The sequence below is a fragment of the Rhinolophus sinicus genome, chromosome 3 (assembly GCF_057876585.1).
Source record: "Rhinolophus sinicus isolate RSI-liver-muscle chromosome 3, RSI-T2T, whole genome shotgun sequence".
Lineage (NCBI taxonomy): Eukaryota > Metazoa > Chordata > Mammalia > Chiroptera > Rhinolophidae > Rhinolophus > Rhinolophus sinicus.
Window position 1 is genome coordinate 96,622,014 of NC_142503.1, and position 25,191 is coordinate 96,647,204.

Genomic DNA, 25,191 nt, shown 5'->3' on the forward strand with positions numbered 1-25,191 from the left:
TGGGGAGATGCAAGACCTTACTGTGTGGGAATTAATGGCAGATGCATATACTGGTAGTTAAAATGTTTCATTAGATGTTAATGTCTTGCTGTGTTTTTAATTGTTCAGGAATTAGCCTCCGGAATATTAAAACCATCTGTTTGTTATCATGATGAAACAGAATTCTTAAATAGTTATTAATTTGTGTTTCTTATCTTTTTTTTTAGGGATCATCTGTAAAACTTTGATCTGTTTGGAGTTTAGGGAATTTGGAATGTGGAAGTGAAAAATAATTTTAAAACACACCAATGTCCCAAATAACTCTAGTTTTTTTTCCCTTCCTTCGGTGCATATTTTATACTCTTTTTCACTTTTTTTTTTTTAAAGTAGGATGACTTGACTCTTTTTTTTTTGAGATCTGATGAGAATGATCGTAGAGATGGTTTAATACTTGATTTACACCGTAAGGCCACACTTACAACGGGGTGATTATTTTACATTCGAGAGCAAGATAAAATTTAGATATTGGGAGTGACGACGGGACGCTAACACCTGAAATTCTAACTCTGTGTGACATGTCGGGTGGTCGGTCAGGCTGCCAGTGGCTGCGTTCTGCCTCAGCTGCTTTCCCCTTCTGCGACTTTGCTCAAATCATTTTGTCGTTCAACTTTGGTTTCTCCACCTGTAAATTAGGAAATGCAATTTAACTTACAAAGCTTTTGTGCTTCTTAGATGCAATGTGAAGAGTGCTTATTTGTATTGTATACTAAGCCTATTAATTGCTGTCTTTCTTGGTAACATGGAGTCAGTGGGGTATTTGGGGTGTGACAGAGAAGGTCTGTTAGCACTACAGCTGTGTGAGCCAGGAGCAAACGCTTCATTCACTGGTCTTTGCCCTGTCAGACATTGGGTGTGTTTAAATCCTTACCCTCAAAATGAACATCTCAACTGGTGTTAGTTCTAGTTAATTGCCCGATATGTAGATTCTACAATGGAGAGAACGAATTTACCTTTGCATGGGATCCCCATTTATGTCTCCAAGAAGCCTGCTAGTATTTGTCTTCTCATCTCTCAGTTTAGTTAGGAAAAATTGTCAAGTTCCTTTTTTATTAATTTATGCAAATCAGCTTAAAATCATGTCAAGGATTGGAAACTATGTATTTGAATCTTTCTGTATCTTGGAGAAATGCCATGTGTTTCGGCCCAAGAATTTTTGATAGTTGGGAAGTGTATGGTTTCTGTGTAAGCTTTCTTTACCTTACCTGCCCCTCATTCAAAATTGGATTATCCCACTCACTATGTCTATTTTGCCCAGGGTAAAAATGGGAAAGGCTTCATAACTTTGAAACTTCTGGAGCCAAGTGAAAAATTGCCTGCTTTGTGGTAGTGGAGTCTGTTGTGAAGCCTGGGTTTCTGGTTCAGGATCCCCAGAGGCCAGGCAAATGATACAAGTAAGTGATGTAGGAACCTCATTGCATGGTGCTGAGTTCACCCCGTATAAGTACAGAATTAATTCAGCTCATGCTCCTGTTTGCAGTGGAGAGAGCTGGTACCGGAGGCCACACAGGCCATGATCCGCCGTGTGACAGAAACGTACAGTCTCCCCAGAAGTACCTTCTCATTTACAAATTTCCTTGGGAGAATACTTTTACTTGTATAACTAATTGGGTTTCTCCTACAAATGTTGTTGTTAATGAATCCGTGTTTGGTAGCACACATATTTACACATTTCGGCCTTTGTGTGCAGTGTGTTAGAAGACAGTTTTTGCTGGATTGATTAAAAAAAATAATAAAGCACTTGTTAGAAGGTTAAATACATCAGATTTTTAAATGTTTCAGATTATCCAAATCACTTAAAGTGGCAATCTCATCAATAAGCGTATATAATACTAAGAAGTATTAGCTTCTCTTGCTAATGGTTTTTGACCTTTTGCTGAACAAGTACTTTTACAATTCTCAAATGCCAGAGTGAAGTTGTATTAAGCTAACTAATTACATGCCGCTCTTCATTTTGTAGTCCTATACCTGATATCTAAAATAACTATCTGAAACATCCTAAATTACGTGGGATCACTCTTTCAAGAACAAAATTAGTAATAGCCCTTGTCAAAGAATAAGGAATCTAACAGCTGATTTTGTATGACCTCCAAGTTCACAAGTTCACGAGCGTTCATGTGACTTTTCATGGTACCGGTGAGCTTTTGAGCACTCCTTGTTCGCCAGTCCTGGCTTTGATCCAGTCACACTTTGGTAATAGCTCCCACGGCCATTCTGTGGGAGATTTTAAAGACTGCCATCCATGTTGTGCATCTTAACAGTTAATGCATACTGATTAATGAAACAAATATTGATTGAGCATCTAATAAATTCCAGGTATTGTTTTATATTCTGCAGATATAACAGATAAAACTCCAGGTTCTCATGGAGCTTATAATCTGGTTATGGTGTTGTTGAGGGAGCAGGAGTTTGAAGGAGACGGAGAACAAATGAGAGAAGTGGAGTAGATATTGCATTAGAAGGCGTTAAATAGAGGCAGGGTTACGTGTGAAGAGGATGATCAAGGAAATCCTCACTGCGAAGGTGACACTGAAGCACAGATCTGAAGAAGGGAGGGAGTGAGCCTGTGCTTTCTGGGGCTGAACAGAGGGCAGCAAGTGCAAAGGTCCTGAGGAGAGCACGTGCCTGGCTTCTTTGAGGAACAGTATCGAAATCAATAAATTGTGACAGTGAGGAAGGCAGAGAGTAATAGAAAGGAGGTCAGAGAAGTGATATGGCAACAAGACAGAGTGGGCGCTGTCTTGTTAGGCCATTCTAAAGACCTTGATCTTTACTGTGAAGATGGAGAGACTCTGGAAGATTTTGAGAAGAATAAGGGCCTTAATTGACTTCAATTTTCTCGGAGCACTGTGGCTCCTGGGAGAGATACGGGGATGTGTAGAGGGCAAGAGCGCAAGCAGGGAGCCCGGATAGAAAGGCATTGTCATAATGCAGGCAAGACGTGATGGCAGCTTTGAGCCGAGTGTAACTGTGGAGAGGAAGAAGATTTTTGACTACGCAATTGGAAAGGGGAAGATGCTATTAAGAACAATTGGAAATATGGAGAATATTGCTTTAGTCAATTTAGGTTTGAGATGCCTACCAGACATCTAAGTGAAAATGGAAGACGCAACTGGATTTAGAAGGCTGGAATGTTGGGAAGAGATTGGGGGAAACATAAATTCGGCATCATCAGCTCATAGGTAGTATTTAAAAGCATGAAACTGGATGAGGTTATCAGTGGTAGTGACTGTAGAGGGAAGAAAGAGGAGGGCCCTGAGACCCTCACTTTAAGAGGCTGCAGGATGTGGCCGAAGCATCCAGAGACTGACAGGAGTGGCCAGACGTGTCTGAGGAAAGGCAGGAGTGAAGCAAGTGCTTCCCGGATAAGGAAGTGGATCTCTTGGTACTCGTATCGGGGGAGACATGTGACCACTAGGTCTCGCATTTGTAGGCTGTTAATGATTGGCAGGGCTGTGAAACTGGGCAGGGGGCCTTGTGCCCTGGGCCCTGCTCTGGCCGCCGCAAGCCGTGCCCCTTCACCGAACGGAGGAGGTCAGAGGGCCCAGGACATGTGCCCACTTGGAGCTCACTGCTGCTGCTGCACTGCACAGCTGGTTGTCTGGGCTCCAGAATCCCTAGGCCAAATATCCTCGATTTGGCGTTCAGGGTGTGTTTCCTAGTTCCGGCCTCCTGACAGGGATGCACCACCACTGCGCATGTGTCTAAGCCTGAGCTGGGGGCGCTGCCACGGGGGTAAAGTGGGCCCTGTGGGTGCGGCCCACAGGCTGGCGTGTTATCACGTGTGCAAGCGAAGCTTCTCTAGATGTGGACAGATCTGTTTATACAGAGAGTGTCCAAAAAATGTATGCACATTTTAAGAAGGAAAAAGATCTATTAAAATTGTAATACCCAGTATATACGGATAACAAAAGATGAATACAAGCCATGTGTATACATTCTTTGGCCTCCCCTGGTAGATGGTAAGACAGTGACACTAGGCAGGCTGGCTCTTCTGCACTGTCACATTCCCTCAAGAAACTTCAAGGGACACAGAATGCGGAATTAAAAAGTGGCCTTCATTGTCATGATGAACATTCACTTAAACAAGGTCAGAGGTCAAGGCATTTTATTTAACTCTGTATGAGCTTGATTTATAATTTTTAACTATTTAAACACAAGTTTTGGGTTCTCTTGCCCCAAGTTCTGCAAATGTTTTTGATAGCCTGTTGCTGAGTTTGACAGGCACAATTTCATGTATCTGTGGGGACAAAAGCCTCACTGGACCAGGTTAAACAGAGAATGGGAGGGGAACAATGAATAAAATGTTCGCAAGAATATTTTTGTAAAGGGAATGAAAAAAGTGGAAAGGTGGCTAGGATTCTTTGTTTTATCTGGATTCGGGGTCTTCTCTACTAAAATGGGAACAATAATGGCCAGGAAGTTTGTACTCTAAAGGAAAGGATTATATTAGTTTGCTAGGGCTGCCATACAAAATACCAGAGTTGGTGGCTTAAAGAAACAGAAATGAATTTTGTCTCAGTTCTGGAGAATAGAAGTCCAAGTTCAAGGGCTTGGGAGTGTTGGTTTCTCCTGGGAGGCCTCTCTCCTTGCCTGGTAGTTGGCTGCTTTGTCCCTGTGCCTCCAGGTGGCCTTTTCTCTGTGCCTGTGTATTTCTCGTGTCTCAATCTCCTGTTCTTCTGAGGACACTAGTGGGATTAGATTAGGCTCATTTTATTGGGCTCATTTCCACCTGCTTTAAAGTCCCTAAATCCAAGTACAGCCATATTCTAAAGTAATGGAAGTTAGGGTTTTAACATACGAATTTTGGGTGGGCACAATTCAGTGTATAATAGGGATCTCAAATATTCTAGAACATGCATTTGTGGAACCCATCCCATCTATGAAATGTCTGTGGCTTCTCAAAAAAGTTGAATATTGTACTTGCTAAACCAGTTTCTTTCTTTCCTCAGGGAAGTGATAATGTAGCCTAGTATGAAATAGTCACTAGTTGGTGATAAGTTTAGTGATACACAGGTTGCTAAATGCTATGGACTGAATGGTGCCCCCATCTGTCATTCCTAGTTCAGATTCGTATGTATTTGGAGTCAGGAAGTAAATACGATGAAATGAAGTTGTCAGGGTAGGGCCCTATAGTACTGGTGTCCTTTATAGGACCGGACCCCAGAGATCTCGCTCTCTCTCCCCTTCATGTGAGGACACAGAGAGAAGGTGGCATCTCTGGGGGCACAGTTCTCACCAGGCTGATCATGCTGGCACCTTGGTTGCAGACTCCCAGCTCCAGGACTGTGAGGACATTTCTGGTGCTCCAGCCGCCCAAGCCACCTAAGATGTTAGTTAGGGACCTCGTGGGCAGAGATGGACACGTAGCCTTGATGCAAGTTTTGACTGGATTGGAAATGAACTGGTATCAAAACAGTAGCAGGAGGTTTGCTGTCAGAATTCATATCTTAAAATTTTTGATAGCTTGCAACTGAAGTAATTTGTATCATAGCTAATTCTAAAGGTTCATAATCTCTCAATTAAAACGAATAGCCAGTAGGTAAGTGTATGGGTGAAAGAAGAATATAACTTTTCTGGAAGTAAGATTTTTAAAACTTGTTATAGCCAAGTTAAAAAGTATATGAAAATAGAGATAACAGTGTAATAACCACCCCCCTCCACCACATTCATCATCCAACTTCAACAATTAAGACATGGGTACCTTGTTTCTTCTGTATCCCTACCCCAATCCCCCTCCACACACCCACACCCACAAACACACACACACACACACACACACACTCACACACACACACACACATGGGAGTAGATTTGTTCTTACATCAGGAGGCTTGTTACCTGGTTTTCTCTCTTTTTAGGGTGTTAGCAGCTACTGATGCTTCATTCTTTGCTTTATTTTCTTTTTCATTGGCGAAAGGTTCTTCAAAGGTCACGAATAAGATATTTGTTGATTTTCTTTTAATATAAGTGTATACTTGTACATTTAAACATGTTTGATATGTTTCAACTCATTGTGTTATTGTGCTACCGATACTCAAATTGTCCCATCTTTGGTTAGTAGTCTTTAAATTTGGTTTCCAATTTCCTCTTGTGTGATGTTTCTCGGATAATAAATATGCCACATTCATCTTACATATTTCCTTCCTCAGACTTCAGTTGGGCTTTTTTCCAAGGTAGAACAGGAAAAACAAAAGGTATAAAACATTTTATGTTTGAGGGTGATGGTTATTTTAAAGAAAGCCAGGCCATGTAAAAAGGTGTTTGAAAACATGTTTTCTTACTGAAAAATATGTTTTGTGTATTTGTCATTTTTGCATATTCATCCTCGCCAACCAAATAGCACTGTTTCAGAATTTCTTTGTAATAATCAAAATCTCGTTATCAGAAGGCTAGAAACTTTACCAAGGCAGTCAGACATTCCTTCCTCAAATTATTTTGCATTGCATGTATGTATTGTGTGTGAATTTCTGAGCCTGTTTGGAAACAGATTTATCTTGTGGTCCAAAATCAAGCCCAAGGAATGCCAAATTCCTCTGTTCATTCAGGCTTTAATCCCATTCTTTAGTATGTCCTCCTCACCCCCGTTGTTTAGGCTTCCTTTTTAGTAGAAAATGAAGAGTCAGGTATGTTATCATGCCTTTTGTCAACAGAATTCAACCTAGAAATAGGATCCAAAATGTAGCTAGAGATCTTAGTTATAGATTAAGTATTGCTTTTTACACTCCCATTCTCTTCCCTTCACATCATTAAGTTGTAAAGAAATAGTATTACAGTAGCCTCTTGGCCAAATCATAGAGAATAGAGTTTTGATTTTGTTGAATAGCTACAGAACAGTAGGTAGTGTACTTGGGTTCTGTGTGTCTTTTGGAAGGATATCAAAGTTGGTCAGATTGTTCTTGATTGTCTTAATAGCTTCTCGCTTATGTTTGAGACTGCAGTTATATTGATCTTGGCTTATTTTCCTCTATTTTATTGATGTTCAGTTTTTTTGCTACTGCTATGAAGTTCACTGAACTCTCTTAAATTTTGAATAATATATGTGATTGGCAAGTAGAATCGCTTCAGTAGTTTCTATTTTTCAAGTTGTAGCAGTGCAGTGCCTTTAGTATTTATTTGGGAACATCACTGGCAAAGATAAATGATACAACAAAAGTCCAGGCGTATCCATGGACCCTATCTTACTTTACATTAATAAAACGTTTTTCAATCTTGAGTAAATTTGGGGGTGATATTAGTTAATAAAATTACATAGATTTCAGGTGTACAATTCTGTAATACATCATTTATATATCACATTGTGTGTTCACCACCCAGAGTCAGTTCTCTTTCCATCACCATGTATTTGACCCCATTTACCCTCATCTACCACCCTCCTCCTTTACCCTCTGGTCACCACTACACTGTTGTCTGTGTCTATGAGTTTTTGTTTCTTTGTTTGTTTGTCTTGTTCCTTTGCTGCTTTCAGTTTTATATCCCACATGTGAGTGAAGTCATATGGGTCTTGACTTTTTCTGTCTGACTTACTTCGCTTAGCATAATAATCTCAAGATCCATCCATATTGTTGCAAATGGCAGTATTTCATCTTATGGCCAAGCAGTATTCCATTGTGTATATATACCACATCTTCTTTATCCAATCGTCTATTGAAGAGCACTTTGGTTGTTTCCGAGTGTTGGCCACCATGAATAATGCTGCAGTGAACGTAGGGATAATAAAACTTGTCTAATTCTATTGGAGTCATTTTATGACACATGGATTAAAAGGCAGTTTCTCCTTTCCTTGTCTTTGGAAACCCACTGTGGGAGGCAGAATCTGACAGTGATCCTCAGGATATTTGCTCCTTTTTACTCCCATGATTAGGTTTTGATTTTCTTTCCTTTTTTTTTTTTTTTAAAGAAAAGATGAAATACTACCACTTGCAACAACATGATTAGATTTTATGTGGCACAGTTGACTTGACCTAATCGGGTGAGTCCTTAGCAGTGACCTGACTCTTTCCGGAGTAAGAGATTAAATTGATGGAATCTTTTCCTTTTTTTTTTTTTTTTTTAATAAACTGCTTTATTGAAATATAAGTTACATGCCATAAAATCTACTCATTGTAAGTGTACAATCTACTCATTTTGGTAAATTTATGGAGTTGTGCAACCATCATCGTACCCCAATTTTAGAACTTTACTATCACCTCAAAAATAATCTCCCTTGTGCGCACTTGCAAATTGGTGGACTCATATTCTTGTGTAAGATTCTATCAGATTTTATTATTAATTTCAAATTATTATATTTCATCAGATGCTTGCAGCTCTTTTAATTATTCCATGTTTCCCTTTTTGTTTTGTTATTATCAGATTTGGGCACAGATTAGCTTTGCATATTTTTTTCTAAATGCTCTAAATCAAATTTTGTTAAATTTTCTTTAAAGTTTTAAACCATTTGATTATGATTTTGACACTACCACCAAAAAATAATGGTTAATACTATAATTTAGAAATGTACCTATTATATTTTATAAATAAATGTGCCTATTATATTTTATAATTATAACATATAAGGTGCCTATTATAATGATCACATTATTATTATCACGTTATATATTATGTTATCACATTATATATTGATATCTCATTTCTATTTTTGGTATTGCTTTTTATCTCTTTATTAGATTTGTAAGAAGTTTCTCTCTTTTATCTTTGTAGGTTTTGCTCTAATTTTACTCTAATTTGTTGTACAATAATTTAATTTCCAATTCAATGTTTAATTTTCATTTTTAGCATCTCCTTGCTGTAATTTTCCCTATAGTTGCTTTTTTGGTCTTATTTATTTTTGGTCTTTTTGATTTCTATAATTAAGCCATTTTTTTCTGTTATTTTCCATTTTATTGCAAATACACGAGTTAGCCTGCACTGATTTTATGGGTCCTGTAAAATTTTTAACTTACATGTTTATAATTTTCATTTTTTAATACAAATAGTGTGTTTGTGATTTTCTCTTTGACTCAATTATAATTGTGGAGAGAATTTTTAAAGATATATTTTTTAAAAGAGTTTTAAAAATCTTTTGGTGATACGGCTACTTAGATTAAAATATAATTAATTTTCATCAGCGAGAAGGCTGCTTAAGTAATTTCTACATTTTGAATCTTAGTTTGATATTCTTTGTGACCTAATCCATCTTCAGTTGGTGGTAACTTCCTATGGATGCTTTAGAAGGTGTGGTTTCTCACCAGTATTTACTACATTTTGCCTAAGTCAGACTGAATTTTTAACCTGTAAGTCCTTTCTATTATTTTGTTTACTTGCTCCCTGATTAGTAGGATGCTAAACTCTCTTACCTTCTGTTGATTCCCTTTATTCTTTATTACTTAGAATATTTTTTACTTTACATATCGTCCTATGAAGGTTTATACCTTATTCCCTTAGTATAAGTACAGAAGTGTAAAGGTAAGATTTCACCTTTTGTCACTACTATAAAGTGACTGTCTTTAATATGACTTCATCTAGCCATTTATTTGTAATACTTTGTCTTTTTTCCTATTTTTTAAATTTAGGAGTCTTTTCAATTAACAAATCATTGGGTATTTATTTTAATCAGTACAAACTGGAGCCCTTGCTTTTTCTAAATAGTGGGAGCTTAATCCATGTATGTTATTATAACCAATACACTTAGTCACATACTTTTGCTTTCTTGCTAGCTCCTTTATTTTGTCTCCATTTCTCTATTGATTATGATTTTTATCCTTTTATGTTTGATAATGATTTGGAATATAAGTATTTTTAATATCTAAATTTTACTAGCGGTTAACTTCAAGATTATCAAGTTCTTGCTTAAAGTTCTTTCTCTAACTGTTGAAGGCAATAATAAGATAACTTCTGATTCTATGGCCCTGGAGAAATTTTGCACAAATTCCTTGCCCTGCCCTAGTTTCCAGAATTTAATTTTTAGCTTTTTGGCACGACTTCTTAGGATACATTAAATATTATTCTACAAAATATTATTCATTATTATTCATACAAAATATTAATTTCTTAAGAAAATGTTTTTTTTTTTTCCTCCTCAACTTTGTAGTTTTATTTGTAGTAGTTATTTCCTGGTAACTCATTTTGATATGTCAGCTTTTTCATTAAGTTCTTTAGTTTGGTTCTGTGTCTCTCATTTGAAATACCTTTTATAGCTAACGAATAGAATAGTACAGATCCCATCCAATCATGAAACTTTTCCATTTGTGGACAGCTATTTTTTGAAAAACAAAAACAAAATCATTTGTACAAGATTAAATACTTGCTGCTTTGATATTAGTGAAGGTGAGTTACAAAATGTCATTGAATGAAAGAAGATTCTGTGCTTATTGAAACATTTGAAACACCTTGCATCAAGTTCATTTAGATCCCTGTCAGAGAACTCAGCAGTCTGAGATAGGATTTATGCTGCTCTGAGGAACTACAGCTGTGGTGGGAGATTACTTCTGGATGCTTTGCTTCGTGGCGCTGCATAATTCATATCAGTCCTCTCGAATTCCAGACACAGATATCTTCTCCGCGTACTTTATTCTTGTATGAATTTTGTTTGAAGGGTTAATGACAACTGCTGAGCAGCTAGCATCTTGTTGGGACTTGCCATAGTCCAGCTGAAAAGGACGGCGGAGCGAACGCTCAGACCTGGGCACACGTGCCCCGAATTCTGCACTTTATTATAGATCAGTAGCAGTGATCAAACCATGGATCGTTATTTTCTTAAATAGCCATTAATAACAGTTAAGTCTGTAATGAGCTCACAGTTTCAGTTTGGAGAATATATTGTTGACAATGAAATCTAATGAAAAACAAAATGGCTTCTTATATTTTATAAAACATGTTTATCTTATTGATGGAATTCCTGTCACTCATGCCAGACAACTAGTGTCCTCTTGTCTGTTTTAATTCTGGTGACTAAAACATATAATATTCTAATGGGAAGGAACTTCTGTAACTAGAGAGTAAATTATAATAATTGTTTAATAAACGAGGTCCTGAGGTATCTATTAGGTTGGTGTTAAAGTAATTGTGGTTTAAAAGCTTAAAAATAATTGCAAAAACCACAATTACTTTTGCATCAGCCTAATACCAGCTGATAGTAAGAAATCTTATTCCATCAGTTAGAGCACAGCTTTCTTATAGCAGAGCTGCCATGAATGCTAGGAGAGATCAATGTAAGCAGATCAATTATTCTCGGGTCCTTAAATGTTTCAGCCAGCACTTGGCCTTTGTGATGTCTCTTGGTTGCAGGTAATAGCTAGGGACTTCAGGTAAAGGATTACAACTTCTGAGTTGGTTATGCTACCCCAAATGATCCATTGGATGTGGCTGAAAGTGCCAGTTTTAAATGTATTCATGGGATTAGGAATGAATACTTCTTTGGCCTGAGATTGTGTGGTTTAGCTTTAGTACTTACTGTAGTCAATCCATTTCTTTGAAATATTGAGCTGTCTGACAGCTTAAAATCCTAAGTTTCCTTTAAACTTGAGCCTGGCTTTGGAGGAAAAAGGTATGTGGGGTGGATTTTATGTAAGGCTCTCTGAAGAACATTCGCTCAAGTGCTTGTGCTGGCAGAGCACAGGGATGGCGAGCGAGCTGCTTCCTCTCAGCCTTTCTTGGGTTTTGCCCTTAGCCTAGATCAACATTTAGTCAGATAATTTACGTCAGGGCCATTGGAGGCTCTCATTGGGCCTTGTTGAACTTATTTCCTTTCATGAAGAAGTGGGGAAAAGGCCCAAATGCGAAATCCAGATTCTGTTAAGCCAGCTGGATATTAGGAAAAGTTTCATGCCTCTGTATCCTTATTACCTCCTGGATGTTCATTTCTCAACTAAGTTGGGGGACTGAGGTTTTAATGAACATCTCTTGATCAAATATCACCTAATAAGAGTTCTTTGTGAAAGCAGTCAGATACCACAAATATGTTAAAAATATATCCCGCAGAGCTGTGAATATACTGCAGACTGATTATTTCCATGTTCAATGTAAACATTGAGCTGGGCACTGAGCATTAAAACGCAGTGAGCAGTAGGCAGTAGGCGTGGGCTGGTCCTGGATCCTGTGCCTGGTTCTGAGCACGTCGTTGGCTCTGTCTGTTGCTTCATCCATACACTGGAGGTAGCTTTACCTGCCTGTACTTAACTCAGCATTCCAGTGGCCTGAGACTTCTGCCATTGCTTATGAATTAGGGCCCACTCCACACACAGATCTTATCATCCATAAAAATGTGTGTAACAGGCTGTTTTAAACTTTAAAATATGTGATAATTATCAAAGGCATTTAATAAAGAGTGATATGCTAGCTAACTATGAGGGCATATGTTAAAACATAAATACAGAAAGAAAGAGCTCTTCAAAGACTAGTGGAGGATATACTGTTATATCTGAGCTTTAATAAAATCTTGACTTGGAAAGCACAGGGAAGGTGAGAGTGAGCATTCCAGACAGAGGAAATCTAGTGTGAAAAGAAGAGGGCAGAAATGGACATGATGTGTTAAGAAATTAAAAGTGATGTTCATTTTAGATTAAATCCCCCTTTATTGTAAGTGTAAAAATGAAAACTTAAGAGAATGACAATATTCTGAACTTGTATTCCATAGTAATAGAAAAGGCTCACATAGCTTGCATCTGAATTAGCTGAGAATTAGCAGGTTTTGCAGTAACTTAGGAGGAAACTAAGTAAGTACTTAAGGGCTCAGGAGGATACAAAATAAAATTAGCATCATTTTGGAGGTTTCCTTCACAGGAGACTTCTGGAGAATGGGATTTTAGAAAAAAGTGGTAAAAGTGGATTTGTAGAAAGGTTGAAAGCAAAAAAGAATGCTCTGTATCGTGGGGATATTTGGATAGCTGATTAGATTGTACGATCAAAGTTGGGGTGTGAGCTGCAGTCTAGAAAGAGGCACATTAAAGTACAGGAATGCCGATGCAGATGTATTGTCCATTCATGTTGCTTCGTCTTCCCCTTGGCCCCAGAGCCACATGGGCAGAAGTTTTGCTACCTGTTACCCTTGCTTGCTCTTTCAGGTTCTCTTGCCCAGAAACATGGGGCTTGTCTTTTGTTTGAGATTTTCCATGTTCTGACTCATGCACCCCTCTGTAATGTTTCTCCCTGTTTCTTCCCCAAAGGAACCCTGTTTCTGGGAAGAGCCTGATCATTTCCACGCAAGTTCTTCTCCCTGCCTTTGCTTTCTGCCTTTCTCCAGAAGTGTCTTCTTTCCTCTCAGCCATATGAGCTCAGTCCACTTTTAAAATCCAAGCAAGCACTTCTCCTCTGAATGTCACTGGCCACTTTGGGTTCTCATGTAGCATGTATTTCCTTGTGTTGTTACACGTGCTTTACTCGCACTGCCTTGCTAGACTGAGAACATTGTAAAGGGGGTCGGTCTTGTAACCTGCATGAATTGCTTGGGGTCTCTGCAGAAGGGGTTGCTGAGGATGTCACAGGTAGACTTATCTTCCATATGTGTGTGACACAGTCTCACACAGACTGACGTTTGCAATTCTGTGTGTTTGCTCATTTTTATGGAAATCAGAGCTGGGTAAATGCGTAGAGACTGCTAAAATGTAAGCTCTATAGGAACCAAGGTTTTTTTTGTTCGTTTTGTTTTGGTTTGGTTATTTTTCGTTTGGCACCGTATCTCCAGTGCTTACTACCAGGCTCAAATGTGGGGCTTAATACCTATTTGTTGAATGAGTGCTGCCTTAATTTACTTAAGCTGCATATCTGGTAGGAGACCTCCAGAATGTTGTCTCATCAAACAGAATCCTAAGTGTCTTCTCAGTGGTTACAGTTTAACGTCTATCATCTCATCCTTTTCTTTCAGGGTAAGAAACCTTGTGTTTTGTTCTGTTTTGTTGTTGTTTCAGAAGAGGACAGAAGAAATATGGTGGGAAGTCATAGTTGGTGTAATTTGACTAGAGCATATTCAGTGTTTTGGGTGTTTTTGTTATCCACAAAAGAAATCACAATGGAACAGAGGAAAAATCTGAGGGAAGATTACTTTCCAAGACTTACGCACCTTTGTTTAACTTCTCACGTGTTTATGAGTATGTGAGACTTGTGCACTCATTTATCCTAGTGGCATTTTATGGTGAATGTTTTGCTTATCCTGCCTTCTGTGTTTCTTTCTATGGCAGCTTGCCTGGCAACTTTCAGAGACTGAGAAAATGTTAAAGATCAGGAACTTAAATGATTCCCTTTTGACCAGGCTTAAAGAACAGGGGCAAAGAAGCAGCTGTGTGAGGAGACCACTGACTTTCCTTGTTTCTCGTGTCTTGCCTGTAGGTCAAGCCAGGACAGAACAGCTGCAGGGACAGCGACAGCGAGAGCGCCAGTGGGGAGTCCAAGGGCTTCCCCAGGAGCAGCTCCCGGGAGAGGCTCAGCGATGTAAGTATTAAATGATCAGAGGAACGCACCAGCCCATGCGTTCCGTGGGGCAGATCTCAGCCTCCAGCACTCCCTGCCTTCACACCTCTTTGCTTATCTGGCTCCCACACGTTACCCTTTCTTGATGTACGCGTGGTTGAGCCTTCTGTTATAGTGTCATTCCATTTTCTAGTTTGCCTGAAAATGTGTTTTCACAAATTATAAGGTAGGTGGGAGTATTTGTCACCTCAGCAAAAACAGATAACAAAGGAAAATGATAATACTTTTAATATCAGTTTTCAATGAAAGAAATAGGCAGCACTACAACTGGGAAAACGACATCCTTCAACTGTGAGCTCTATGTGATTTCTTCACCTATGAGACTGGTAATAATTCCTTGCTGCCAGTTTATTTCTGTTAGAAGGGGTGACTAACCAGTCACTTACTTGGCCAGCAAAGGAATTAAATTTCCTGACTGATTTCTCGGGAAGAGACTTGTGAGAACCTCTTGAGGGATGTGTCAGCTCTCTAGACCTGGCTCTAAGCCCTCTCCAGCCTCCTGTCCGCCAACAGGCCTGACTCACTGTGTCACTTCCGAGAAGCACCTGGCCCCCTCGGGATGCTCTTGCCTTCTTCCCTCACGTGTCATATAACAAGATTCTTGACCTATCTTTGTCCCTGAGAGCAACACTTGGAAATGTTCTTGTAAAACAGATCGAGTAGGGAGAGATTTTTATTATTGATACCAACACAGGAACATCAGCAGATGAAGGAGACAATACTCTTAAGAAAGATGCAGCACTTCAGTGTCTGAGTTTCAAGAAGATGCTGTCAGGGTGTACAATAGGAGTAAAGCCATCCACCTCCTCTTCCTTGGATGCTCTAACGCAGTTGACATTGTCATGCTGTACAGGATGACCCGCTGTGCTACCAGAGGAAAATATTACTCCTTATTTATTTTTGGTCTAAAATAAATTAAACTTCACTGATACCCAATTTAATAAGCAGGGAATAGTTTGTCTATAGAATTTATAAACACACTTATCTTAAGAATGTGCTCAAAACCTTTTTTTACTGAGGGGTTTCCATAAGTATAAAAGGCTGGGGACCATTGCAGTACATGGAGTCATTCCTACAATAATGTCCCACCCGGTTCTCCATCAACAACCGGAGAACACCCGGTTCTCAGGTGGACAACCCGAGACAGTTAGCTTCCTACACCTCTCAGGAAAGTCTGTGAGATCGAGGGTGAGACGTGATCCATGCAACATTGAATTCTTACAAGGATTAAGTGGGATAAACAAAGTATAATTGTTTCTATAGTACTTTTAATGTCTCGTAGATAATTGCCTTTTCTTTTAATATTGCATAATATCAGTTACATATATAAAGAATACTAACTCAGCTTTTGTCTGTGTAAAAGAATATTTCTTTGTGTGTTTATGTTTCATTAATTTTATGATGGAACCATAAATTATAATGCTAAAACTATTGCTATAACACTATTTCTTACTTATGTTGTAATGTTAACAATACTTAATACTTCATTAGCTGTTCTTCTAAGATTTTGTTTTGCCTTTTTTCTTAATATTCAAGTAGGGTTTATATTAGTGATACATTCTTAGGGAAGAGAACTGGTCTAGTGAGGTGGGGGAGAGGGGAGGGGGAGGGGGGAGAGCGAGAGCGAAAGGGGTGGAGAGTGAGAGTTGTTTGGCTTTTTTTTTTTTTTTTTTTTTTTTTGCAGTTCAGTGTTGTAATATTTAATAGGCTATAGGTATTATAGGAAGAATAAAATTCACTTTTCCTAGTACCTACTCTGTGCAATCACTATTCTAAGAATATTACATAAATAATTTCACCTAATTCTTACAGCCATCTTGTAAGATCGGCATTTTACAGTTGAGAAACAGCCTCAACAACACTAATTTGCTTTCAATCGAAAAGCATGGAAGTGATGACAGCAGGATTCAAATCCAAGTCAATTTTCTTTAAATTCTTTGTCCATTACATCTTTCCTTCTACATGCATCCCTTTCTTCCTGCACATCTTTTCATTCCCTTCTTTCCTCCCTTCTCTTTTTCTTCATTCTCAAAACATTTTCCAAGTGTGGCAATTTTGTTAGCTGATTACCATTGATTGTGTTCAAGTTGGTAATGTGCCAGCTAAAAAAAAAAAAAAAAATTCTTTATAGATAAATGTGGCCATATGACATACTCTGGTCAATGATATATCATTGGGGAGGATGAACTCAGATTCTCTGGTGCCTGGCTGTCCTTCCTTCCCCTTCCCTGAAGGAAGACTTGATGTTCAAAGCCAAGCAGCTCTTTTTTTTTTTTTTTTAATTTATTGGGGTGACAATTGTTAGTAAAATTACAGTTTTCAGGTGTACAATTCTGTATTACATCATCTATAAATCCCATGGTGTGTTCACCACCCAGAGTCAGTTCTTCTTCCATCACCATATATTTGATCCCCCTTACCCTCATCTCCCACCCCCCACCCCCCTTACCCTCTGGTAACCACTAAACTATTGTCTGTGTCTATGAGTTTTTGTTTCTCACTTGTTTGTCTTGTTCTTTTGTTGTTTTTGGTTTATATACCACATATCAGTGAAATCACATGGTTCTCTGCTTTTTCTGTCTGACTTATTTCGCTTAGCATTACACTCTCAAGATCCATCCATGTTGTCACAAATGTTCCTATATCATCTTTTCTTACCGCCGAATAGTATTCCATTGTGTATATGTACCACAACTTCTTTATCCATTCATCTATCGAAGAACATTTTGGTTGTTTCCATGTCTTGGCCACCGTAAACAAAGCTGCAATGAACATTGGCGCACAATGTCTTTATGTATAAATGTTTTCAGATTTTTTGGGTAGATACCCAGAAGAGGGATTGCTGGGTCATATGGTAATTCTATTAGTAATTTTTTGAGGAACCTCCATACTGCCTTCCATAATGGCTGCACCAGTCTGCATTCCCACCAACAGTGTATGAGGGTTCCTTTTTCTCCACAGCCTCTCCAACACTTGTTACTATTTGTCTTGTTGATGATAGGCATTCTGACTGGGGTGAGGTGATATCTCATTGTGGCTTTTATTTGCATTTCTCTGAGGATTAGTGATGTTGAGCATTTTGTCATATGTCTATTTGCCATTTGTATGTCCTCTTTGGAGAAATGTCTCGTCAGGTCTTCTGCCCATTTTTCAATTGGGTTGTTTGTTTTTTGTTGTTGAGTTGCATGAGTTCCTTGTATATTTTGGATATTAACCCCTTATCGGAGGCACTTTTTGCAAAAATCTTCTCCCATTCAGTTGGTGGCCTCTTTGTTTTGTCGATGGTTTCTTTTGCTGTGCAGAAGCTTTTAAGTTTCATATAGTCCCATTCGTTTATTTTAGCTTTTACTTCCCTTGCCTTTGGAGTCAAATTCATAAAATGCTCTTTGAACCCAAGGTCCATAAGTTTAGTACCTATGTTTTCTTCTGTGCAGTTCATTGTGTCAGGTCTTATGCTTAAGTCTTTCATCCATTTTGAATTAATTTTGGTACATGGTGACAGATAGCAGTCCAGTTTCATTCTTTTGTACGTGGCTTTCAAATTCTCCCAGCACCATTTATTGAAGAGGCTGTCTTTCCTCCATTGTATGTTTTTAGCTTCTTTGTCAAAAATTATCTGTCCATACTTATGTGGTTTTATTTCTGGGGTCTCAATTCTATTCCATTGTGTCTGTTTTTCTTCCAATACCATGCTGTTTTGATTATTATAACCCTGTAGTACTAGCTAAAGTCAGGGAGTGTGATACCTCCAGTATTTTTCTTTGTTCTTACGATTGCTTTGGCTGTTCGGGGTCTATTCTGGTTACAAACAAATCTGATGATTTTTTGTTCTATTTCTTTAAAATATACCATTGGGATTTTTATAGGGATTGCATTAAATCTGTATATTGCTTTGTGTAATATGGCCATTTTAACTATGTTGATTCTTCCAATCCATAAGCATGGAATGTCTTTCCATCTCTTCGTGTCTTCTTTAATTTCTTTCAAAAATGTCTTATAGTTTTCAGCATATAGGTCCTTCACATCCTTGTTTAAGTTTATTCCCAGGTATTTTATTCTTTTTGCTGCAATTGCAAAAGGAATTGTTTTTTGTGTTTCTTTTTCTGAGATTTCATTGTTAGTATACAGGAATGCAATGGACTTTTGTACGTTGATTTTGTAGCCAGTAACTTTACTGTTGATCATTGATTGTTTCTAAAAGCTTTTTGGTGGAGTCTTTAGGGTTTTCTATATGTAGTATCATGTCATCTGCAAAGAGTGACAATTTAACTTCTTCATGCCCAATTTGGATAACCTTTTATTTCTTTCTCTTGCCTGATTGCTCTGGCTGGACTTTCAACACTATGTTGAAAAGCAGAGGTGATAGGGGACAGCCCTGTCGTGTTCCTGAATGCAGAGCAAAGTGCTTCAGTTTTTCACCGTTAATTATGAGATTACCTGAGGGCTTGTCATATATGGCCTTTATTATGTTAAGGTATTTTCCTTCTATGCCTATTTTATTAAGTGTTTTAATCATAAATGGATGTTGTATCTTGTCAAATGCTTTTTCTGCATCAATTGATATAATCATATGATTTTTGTCCTTTATTTTGATGTATCACGTTGATGGATTTGTGGATGTTGAACCATCCTTGTGCCCTGGGGATGAACCCCACTTGGTCGTGATGAATAATCTTTTTAATGCATTGTTGTATTCGATTTGCTAGAATTTTGTATAGGATTTTGCATGTGCATTCATCAGAGATATTGGTCTGTAGTTTTCTTGTTTTGTGTTCTCCTTACCAGGTTTTGGTATCAGGGTAATGTTGGCCTCATAAAATGAGTTAGGAAGTACTGTCTCTTCTTCAATTTTTTGGAAGAGTTTGAGCAGGATTGGTATTAGATCCTCTTTGAAGGTTTGATAGAATTCACTAGTGAAGCCATCTGGTCCCGGACTTTTGCTTTTGGGAAGGTTTTGGATGACTGATTCAATTTCGTTACTGGTGATTGGTCTGTTTAGCTTTTCCAGTTCTTCATGGTTCAGCCTTGGAAGGCTATGTGTTTCTACGAACTTGTCCATTTCTTCTAGGTTATTGAATTTGGTGGCATATAGTCCTTCATAGTATTCTTGGATAATGCTTTGTATTTCTGTGGTGTCCGTGATAACGTCCCCTTTTTCATTTCTGATTTTGTTAATTAGTGTCTTCTTTCTTTTTTATCTTAATGAGTCTAGCCAAGGGTTTGTCAATTTTGTTAATCTTTTCAAAGAACCAGCTTTTTGTCACATTAATTTTTTCTATTCTCTTTTTGTTCTCTTATTTAATTTAGTTCTGCTCTGTTTTTTTTTTATTTCCTTTCTACTGCTGACCTTGGGTCTCACTTGTTCTTCTTTTTCTAGTTCTTTAAGATGTAACATGAGGTTACTTATTTGGGATTTTTCTTGTTTCTTGAGATAGGCCTGTAATGATATAAATTTCATTCTTAAAACTGCTTTCGCTGCATCCCAAAAATTTTGGTAGGATGTATTTTCATTCTCATTTATTTCTATGTATCTTTTGATCTCTCCTCTAATTTCTTCTTTGACCCAGTCATTCTTTAGAAGTATGTTGTTTAATCTCCATGTATTTGTGTTTTTTCCTGCTTTCTTTTTGCAGTTGATATCCAATTTCAAAGCCTTGTGATCAGAGAATATGCTTGGTATGATTTCAATCTTCTTAAATTTGCTGAGGCTGATTTTATGTCCCAATATATGGTCTATCCTTGAGAATGTTCCATGTACACTAGAAAAGAATGTATAGTCTGATGTTTTTGGATGAAGTACTCTACATATGTCAATTTTGTCCATTTCATCTAATGTGTCACTTTAGGGCTGCTATTTCATTATTTATGTTCTGTTTGGATGATCTATCCATAGCTGTCAATGATGTATTTACATCCCCTAGTATAATTGTGTTTTGGTCAATTTCTCCCTTTAGTTCTGTTAGTAGTTGCTTGGTATATTTCGGTGCTCCCTGATTGGGGGCATAAATATTGATGGCTGTTATGTCTTGTTGTTGTATAGTCCCCTTTACCATTATGAAACGTCCATCTTTGTCTCTTGTTATCTTTTTCACCCTGAAGTCTGTTTCATCTGATATCATTATGGCTACACCTGATTTTCTCTGGGTACCATTTGCTTGGAGTGTCAATTTCCACCCTTTCACTTTGAGTCTGTGCTTGTCCTTGTAGCTGAGATGTGTCTCTTGGAGACAGCATATGGTTGGGTTTAGTTTTTTGATCCAATCTGCTACTCTGTGCCTTTTTATTGGTGAGTTCAGTCCATTTACATTTAGGGTGATTATTGATATGTGAGGATTTCCTGTCATTCTATCTTTAGTTTTCTGGTAAGGCTGTGTCTCCATTGTTTCTTTGCCTTTTTGTTGTTGTCTATTATTTCTGTGTGGTGGTATTCTATGATGCTTACCTCTGTTTCTTCTTTTATTACAGTATATATTTCAGTTCTGGATTTTTTTTTTGAGTGGTTACCCTTAAGTTTATGTAAAAGAAAGTTTGATATTTAGAGTATTCCATTTTTTTCAGCATGCTTACTTTCTCCATTCCCATATTCCGGTTCAGGTCTTTACTCTCCCCCTTTTTATGGTTTGGTTGTCACAAATTGTCCCTGTTGATGGTGGTCGAATAGCCTCCTTTAGTATTTCTTGTAGTGCAGGTCGTGTATTAGAAAATTCCCTCAGCTTCTGTATGTCTGGAAAGGTCTTTATTCCTCCTTTATATCTAAAGGATATCTTTGCTGGATATAGTATTCTTGGCTCATAATTTCTCTCTTTCAATAGTTTGAATATTTGGTTCCACTCCCTCCTGGCTTGTAGAGTTTCTGCTGAAAAATCTGATGATAATCTAATGGGCTTTCTTTTCTAGGGTACCTTCTTCTTTTCCCTGGCTGCCTTGAGGGTTCTTTCTTTATTGTTGATTTTAGACAGCTTCAGTACAATGTGGCTTGGAGAAGGCCTGTTGGGGTTTAGGTAATTAAGTGTTCTATTTGCTTCTTGGATTCGAGGATCCAGTTCTGTCCACAAGTTTGGGAAGTTGTCATCAACAATTTGTTTGAATATATTCTCTGTTCCCTTCTCTCTTTCTTCTCCTGCTGGTATGCCCATTATTCGTATATTGCTCTTTCTGATGGAGTTAGAAAGTTCTTGTAGATTTCTTTCATTTCAAGTCTCAAATCTCTTTCTTCTTCCATCTATGTCATTTCCAGGTTTCTATATTCAATGTCACTGATTCTTTCCTCCATCTGGTCAACTCTACTACCTAAGCTGGCTATTTCATTCTTAATTTCTTTTATTGAGTTCTTAATCTCCAGAAATTCTGTTTGGTTCTTTTTTTAAAATTTCAATCTCTTTCGTAAAATGCTCATGTTGTTCTTTGATTGTTTTTCTGAGTTCATTAAACTGCCTTTCTGTGTTTTCTTGCATTTCGTTTTGGTTTTTCAGAACTGTAATCTTAAATTCTGTGTCATTTAAGTCACATATTTCCATATCTTGAAGTTCCTTTTCTGGAGACTTTTCACTGTCTTTCTGAGCTGTCTTGTTGCCTTGGTTATTCATGGCAATTACTGATTTATTATTTCTCTTCCTAGACATCTACAGAAGTGGGTTCTGCAACAGGTTGATAGGAAGAGGTCTTTCTTTTGTTTTCCAGTACTTGTTGGTAAAATGTTTTATTTTCTCTCTGACGGCAGCCTTTTTTTTCTGTCTTACGCGGTAGTGCTATGTTTTCTCTGCAGTATTCCAGCTTCTCACACAATGGGGGGATATCCTGTGAGATGCGCTTCTCCTCTGTTAATAGTTCCCCTGGGTCACAGGGTGCAGTGTCCGTGTGGGTATGCGGAGAGCTTTTGAAGTTCCAAAGCTCTTCCTGCATCAGATTCAGAGCCCGTATGTTTCAGTAGTTCTATTTACTCCTGCAGGGATCCGCCCAGCTAGATGGGGCCAGGGGCGGGGTGAGGTGTGAGAGGTGGCCCAGAGCAATGGCAGCGACCACCACCACAGCTGGTCCTGCTTCCACAGCTCCCTCCCCTTTGCCGGAACTAGTTGGGCTGCGAATCTGTGTCTGCGGTCCACAGTTCTCAGAACAGCAAATATTCTGTTCTTTTGATCTGACTCTGCTACTGTTCCACTTCTAGCAACGGGCAGGTGGGGGCAGGGTGAGCTCTGGAAGGGTAGGGAGGGTTGGCTAATCTCAGTGCCTAAGGCTTCTGTTGGCTGCTCAGCAGTGAGGGCCCAAACCACCATTTTCAGCCTTCTTCCCTCAGTGTTTTCTCCGAGGTCTCTGCTCTGAGCTTTGGGTTCAGCTGTGTTATTTGCTTCCCCCTCAGCCCTGTGGGCCATAAGTGGAGCCCTAGCAGTCCGAGTTCTTCCCTCTCCTGCAGCTGCGGTAGTTCCGGGATGCAGCGCACTCGGATTACCGAGCTAGGTCTGCGTCCTGCGACCGCGTGGCTCCGTCTTTGCACTTCTTCCTTCCCTCCTCCCCCACTCGCACGTTTCACCCACCTTTATGTGAATTTAGTAGTGGGCCTCTTCGTCTTGCTTGTCTGCTGTGCAGGGAGTCCTTTGTGAAGTTATTGTTGTTCGATTAGTTGTAAATTCCAGGGGAGCTTTACAGAGGCTCACCTCACGCTGCCATTTTTATGAAGCCAAGCCTGGCTTTTACTACAAGGTCTGTTTGGACTGGAAATCATAGCAGGATTAGTTCGTCATCATTTTATCATAGGACGGAGAAGTGAGAGCCTCATAGGTCAGGGGACAAAAGCACAGTCATTGAGATCTTTTGACTGGTTGCTCTTAAGTTACTTTTCATTGGCGCAAAAGATATCCCATGTTTATGGATAGGAAGATTTAATATTAAGATGCCAATACTGCCCAAAGCAATTTTTAGATTCAGTGCAATGCCTGTGAAAATTCCAACAGTGTTTTTGCAGAAATGGAAAAACAGATACTGAGATTCATATGGGATGGCATGAGGCCTCCTGGCAGAAAACACAATGTTGAAAAAGAAGAACAAAGTTAGGAGACTTACACTTCCTAATTTCAAAACTTACTACAAAGCCACAGTAATCAAAACATTGCGGTAATGGTCTGAAGATAGTCAGAGAGAACAGTGGACTAGAATTGAGAGTCCAGAAATAAACCCATACATCTCTGGCCAACTGAGTTTTGACAGGAGTGCCAAGGCCATTCCATTGGGAAAGATTTTCTCTTCAATAGATGATACTGGAACAGATGGATCTCCCCAAGCAAAAGAGTGATGTTGGAGCCCTGTGTCACACCATGTACAAAACTTAACTCAGAATGAATCAGTGACCAAAATGTAAGAACAAAAACCATACAACTCTTAGAAGAAAACACATGGGTAATTCTTTATGACCTTGAATTTGGCAGTGGCTTTCTAGATATGACACCAAAAGCATGAGCAACACAAAGGAAAATAGATAAATTGGACTTCATTGAAATTAAAAACTTTCGTGCATAAAAGGGCATTATTTGCAAATCATGTAACTGATACAGTTTTAATATCTAGCTATATGAAGAACTCCTACAATTCAACAATAACAAACCGATTCAAAAGTGGGCAAAGTACTTGAATAGACATTTGTGCAAAGAAGATATGCATACAGTTGTCCAGGAAGCATATGAAAGATGCTCATCATCATTAGTTGTCAGGGAAATGCAAATGTAAGCCACTATGAAAGAGCACTTTGTAGCTACTGAGATGGCTACATTTTTTTTTTTTTTTTTTAAGGAAATAAGTGTTGGCAAGGATATGGAGAAATTGGAACCTTTGCACATGCTGGTGGGAATGTAAAATGGTGCAGCCATTGTGGAAAATAGCTTAGTACTTCCTCAAAAAACTAAATACAGAAACATCATATCCCTACTTACTCCCCTTAGGTATATACTGAAACACGTTGAAAACAGGTACTCAGATACGTATCCTCCAGTGTTCATTCCAGCATTCAGTAACCAAAAGATGGCAACAACACAAGGGTCCCTCAGCAGCTGAATGGATAAACAAAATACCATATTTCCCCGAAAATGAGACCGGTCTTATATTTTTGTTCCAAAAGATGCATTAGAACATATTTTCAGGGGATGTCTTATTTTTTCACATACAACAATCTACATTTATTCAAGTACAGTCATGTCATCTTCTTCTGGTACATCGTCATAACGTACTAAATGCGTCTGTCTGGCTGATGATCTTCACTGGGGCTTGTTTTAGGGGGAACACAGTATGGCGTGTATGGACAATAGTATATTATTCAGCCATAAAAAGGAATGAAGTTCACATACATGTTACAACACAAATTAACCTTGAAAATATTATGTTAAGTGAAAGAAGCTAGTTGTAAAAAAGACTAATATTTTGTGATTCTACTTATATGAGGTATGTAGATTATGCAAATTCCTAGAGACAGAAAGTAGCAGATATCAGGGACTGTTGTAAGGGGGGTTGCTGGGGGAGTTCCCGCTTGATGGTTACAGAGTTTCTATTTGGGGTGATGAAATAGTTTTACACAAATTGCGACTAATTAATATCACTGAATTGTACACTTAAAAATGTTTAAAATGTCAAACTTTGTTATACTAGTATATGCATTTTACCACAACAGAAATAATGTAAGAAAAAATTCGGCTTCAACAATCCTGCCTGTCTACAAAATACTTCTAGTGC

At 38.4% G+C, this 25,191-nt stretch overlaps 1 protein-coding gene across 7 annotated transcripts in view; it reads left to right on the top strand.

The window, feature by feature from the left end:
- Window positions 1-25,191, top strand: part of AUTS2 (activator of transcription and developmental regulator AUTS2) — a 1,118,598-nt gene that overhangs the window by 468,738 nt on the left and 624,669 nt on the right. For all 7 annotated transcript variants that reach the window (XM_074328456.2, XM_074328450.2, XM_074328457.2 and 4 more), the window contains exon 3: window positions 14,338-14,439. In XM_074328456.2, the coding sequence (XP_074184557.1) occupies window positions 14,338-14,439 (102 nt within the window). The remainder of the gene's footprint in view (window positions 1-14,337; window positions 14,440-25,191) is intronic.